Source organism: Rhagoletis pomonella, unplaced genomic scaffold, assembly GCF_013731165.1.
Source record: "Rhagoletis pomonella isolate Grant_MI unplaced genomic scaffold, Rhpom_1.0 Rhpom_scaffold_00012, whole genome shotgun sequence".
In the NCBI taxonomy this organism is placed as follows: Eukaryota; Metazoa; Arthropoda; class Insecta; order Diptera; family Tephritidae; genus Rhagoletis; species Rhagoletis pomonella.
The window spans coordinates 2474507-2478598 of record NW_023458566.1 but is presented as its reverse complement, the minus strand read 5'-3'; the positions used below and the strand labels follow the sequence as shown (position 1 = coordinate 2478598).

Below are 4092 nucleotides of genomic sequence, written 5' to 3'. Positions count from 1 at the left end.
AATACCCTGAAACATATGAAAATACATTTAATTAAAAAATATAGTGTACTAATATCGAAAAATCAAACTCAAACTTAATTTGTATGCATTCCATTACTCACCGCATCAAATAGCCCAATGTCACTTGAACGGATATGCTAAGCGTACCAACAACTGCTATGAAAACTGCCACTTCCATTGAATTGAAGCCCATTTTCAATTTTAGATATACAAATATACATGAATATTGTCCCGCCTCGGGCAGATATGACAAAAGCACAGCGACACATTGCATTAGTATGGTCTGATCGGAGCCCACCTTGCGCAGCGCCTAGACAGACATATGTACATAAGCCATTAAAATTGAAGTGAACATCATTAAATGTACATACATACAAAAGTCCAGATACTACATATGTATGTACATATACCATATGATGGATAGGTGTATAAAGTTATCTAATTAAGTATTAGTGACTTACAGAGAAGGGATCAGCCTGTTCCCAACTAATGGGCGCACCCCATGAAGAAGGACGTATTTTTTCAGGCAAGCTTTCGGGCACGGCAACTAATATGAAGAAAACGTCAAGAACCGCAATGGCGGTCGCAAGCGCAGCAACTAATGTATCACCATACGTTTCCATTAGCAAAGCACCGAGTGCGGGTGAAATCACCTAAATGGACAAAGAAATGTAGAAAGATGAACAGAAAACATTAACACATGCATATACTAATATTCATTTAATTTTAATTTCAATTAAGTTTGCGACTTGTCGCATTTCTAAGGCGTACTACTACATTAGCACTATAACTTTACATACTTATAATCATTTTAAATATTCGCACTACATACATACAATCACACAAGAAGTAGTATACATTACCAGACTGGCTGCAAATGTAGCCGAAACTAAGCCATAAGCACGCGACCTCTCCTCGACTGTAGTGACATCAGCCACGTAAGCAAATACCACTGAGAATGTAACTGCTAGTGCACCACTTATGGAGATCATTGCAAAAAACCACCATGAATTGATGGCCATTAGCGGTATAGGTGCACATGTGAAAAATACTGTGATGAGTAGGAAAAATTTTCGTCCCCAAATATCGGAGAGCGCACCGACTAGGGGTGCGCTCAAGAAGGACAGTATGCCTTTAATGCCCATTACAAGTCCGTTCATGAGAAATGTGTGATCGGGAAATGTTTGATTTAGCGTCTGTAAAAACGAGATAAATTGGTATGTTGTGAAATAAAGAAAGCGAAGTGAAGCCAAAACTTGTACTTACCGCTATTACTGGCATTGTTAAGAGACCCCACGCGAAGAATTCTAAAAATATTACAACCAAGGCGTGATATACACTCGGCTCGCCGATGCCGGAACTCTGCAAAACAAAAAGTATACATAAATTTAATAAAATGTATATAAAAGTTATTCAGATTGAAATAAAACTGTAAAAGTTGGAGCTGTAAAAAATTAGTTTTAGAATATTTTTGGATTTTTCCAAGGCGTTTTGAAATCTTTCGAGGTTTTTTCGTACTGTTTCATACATGTAAATCTTACCCCCTTTTTTTGTTTACAAGCCTTTTTGGGATCTTTCGAGGTTTTTAAAGTTACCGAATTCCTACTATTGAATTAAATCTTGTCTTTTTTGCCTTACAAAATCAAAATTTAACGGCATTTCATGCTGGAAATATTAAAAGCTTATAATAGAAATCTGGCAAATAGACATGAGATATGGAGATACAACTTATCAATGCACTGAATGGCGATACAGGTGGCGGGCGCGTTATTAAATTATAAAAATTCTGCAAATTTTCACCAAAATTTTAAACTTTTTATTTAGAATCTTTATAAAAAACCTTGATATGCAGTTTTCTAGCCCATTTAATTAATAATGAAGTGCAAGGTTCAAGTTGCTAAAAATGCCGTTGATTTTAGAGAATTTTTCTGGTTGAAGGTGCTTGACGTTTTTTCCAGACAAAGTATGTTCGACAATTTTCTTTTATATGGGGGACACTGCCAGCAAAAAAATTGCCAAAAATCAACGGGATTTTGTAGCATGTTGAAACCTGCACTTCATTATACTCGAATTAAATGGGCTACAAAACTGCATACCAAAATTTTCTCACAGATTCTGATTAAAAAGTTTCAAACTTTGGTGAAAATTTGCAGAATTTTTATAATTTTTGTACAAAGTTTGAAATCAGAAATTACATGTTACATCAATGTTTACTGTATAACCAGCTAGACTTTTTAAAAAAAAAATAACAATAAATATGTAATAAACAAAGGAAAAATAGTCAAAACTGGTCAAATCATCGCACTCTTATAATTTTGTGGACCACTATATATATTATTATTTTATATATTTTTTCCAGAAAACAAAATTTCCTTTCACTTTTTTCGTATATTTTTCTAAGCAACCCTACTAGTCCAGAATGGATTCAAAAAGCACGTTCAATAACGAGTAAAACAAATTATTTTCCACTTAAGCAGCAATTATTCTCAAACCTAAAAGTTTATTCAAAATATCCATTAACTACGCTTCACGCCTACCTTGAAATGCAAGCAAAGCCAGCGTGTCCAATTTAACAAACGCCATTCCGTATTCACAGTAAGCACCGACGGTAGCGGCATGTCATTACCACTCGTACCCATTGCATATGCCGAACATGTCGCATCATCACTTTCGGCAACTTTTATTGGCCTTTTGTGACTTAATTTAGTAACCTGATTGAGGATGGCACGTTTAGCCAGCACCTGCTGCTGCACATCTGGAGTAGTTGTGCTTATATTGTCTGCGTCTAAGTCATTTATAGTGGTAGTAGTTGCAGTGGCGATGGAAAACGAAATATTATCCTCAGATATGGAAGTTGCATTGTTTGGATCTATAAAAAGCTGTTGCTGATGCGTTGGTGCAGAAGCAGCCGATATGGCGATCAATTTTAATTGCGCTTGTGCCACGGGCAAGGTGGTGTTCATAGCTTTCATTTTGGATAGATTAGCAAAGGGATATGAAAAATCCGTCATTACATTGGCCACATCAGCCGTTGTAGGCGTCGACGATGTGGTGTGCGATGCAGTAGACCCTTTCGAACCACTATTGTCTGTGTCTTCCCTAGCAAAAGCAGGCGGTGTGCTATTTGTAAGCTGCCATTGATGGCACTGCTGTTGGTTTTGTTGCTGATGCTGCTGCTGCTGCTGCTGTTGATGATGTTCCACATCAACCGCCGTCTGCTCTGCAGTGTTGGTAGTGTTAGTTAGAAGGCTAGCTGTATTAACAGTTGCAATTGCAGTAAATTCATTCTTATTGTGATCGTTTGCCAAATTTGCATTATCATCTCTAGGTAGATTTCCAATACTGTAGGTGCTGCTATAGCTGAGGCTGTCACTGCTGTTGCTGCTGCTACTGCTGCTGCTTCTGCTAATGATACTCCTCCTCTTGCTTTTGCCTAAAGTATTGCCGGGCATGGCTACGATCATCAGCGGCGAAGGGGCGGTGGCCACATCATCGACCAGCATATCGGTAATGGTAGCCTCATCCTCACTCTCATCGATTTCAAAGCTGGTCGTATCGGCCTCTGTGATCTCACAGCTCGACGAGACTGGATCTTCGGTGTGTGTGGAAGTTTCGGCGGCATCATGAGACGCTGTGGCATCAATGCTCATGACGGGGCAAAGTTTTTCAACTTAAATTTTAGGCAAATGTTAAACATTTGCAAATAAAGCGATATTTCGTGGTAGTCTACAATGTTGCGATATTTTTGACTTTAGCTTTATGTCGATTAATAATGATGATAAGTGATGTTTCGATTTTTTTTTTGTGATGATAAAGTTGTTGTACTTGTTGTATGTTGTTTAATTTCTTTGCCGATCCCTTGGTGGCATGAGAGCTCACACAATCTTAATTGCACACAATATCGCTACGCGTATCACACTCTTTCGATATCCGAACTGATCGTACGATCACTCTTCACTCGCCAATCAGCTATGTACATATGTATGCGAAGAATTTAGCTTATTTATTTGCCAGTTTTTTAATCACAGCATAATTTATATATACACATGTTAAAATAATTTTATTATTCTAATTATAATTTTGTTTTTTTTT

The 4092-nt window shown here is 37.4% G+C and overlaps 2 protein-coding genes across 3 annotated transcripts in view; one reads left to right on the top strand and one right to left on the bottom strand.

Moving 5' to 3' along the window:
- Nucleotides 1-4092, top strand: part of LOC118747680 (hippocampus abundant transcript 1 protein) — a 142910-nt gene that overhangs the window by 131785 nt on the left and 7033 nt on the right. The gene's annotated exons all lie outside the window — the stretch shown is intronic.
- On the bottom strand, nt 17-3991 carry LOC118747682. Its single transcript, XM_036481750.1, has 5 exons — nt 2538-3991; nt 1267-1362; nt 864-1196; nt 462-653; nt 17-310 (listed from the first exon to the last, which is right to left on the bottom strand). The coding sequence occupies exons 1-5, from the start codon at nt 3648-3650 to the stop codon at nt 98-100; spliced, it is 1947 nt and encodes a 648-aa protein (XP_036337643.1). The 5' UTR covers nt 3651-3991; the 3' UTR covers nt 17-97.

What these genes read in the sequence shown, in the direction of transcription:
- LOC118747682 (XM_036481750.1), bottom strand. Translation starts at nt 3,650, where the DNA reads ATGAGCATTGATGCCACAGCGTCTCATGATGCCGCCGAAACTTCCACA. An exon ending in GGCTTTGCTTGCATTTCAAG is followed by an intron (nt 1,363 to 2,537) that starts GTAGGCGTGAAG and finishes TTTGTTTTGCAG; the next exon opens with AGTTCCGGCATCGGCGAGCC. An exon ending in CTACATTTGCAGCCAGTCTG is followed by an intron (nt 654 to 863) that starts GTAATGTATACT and finishes TTGTCCATTTAG; the next exon opens with GTGATTTCACCCGCACTCGG.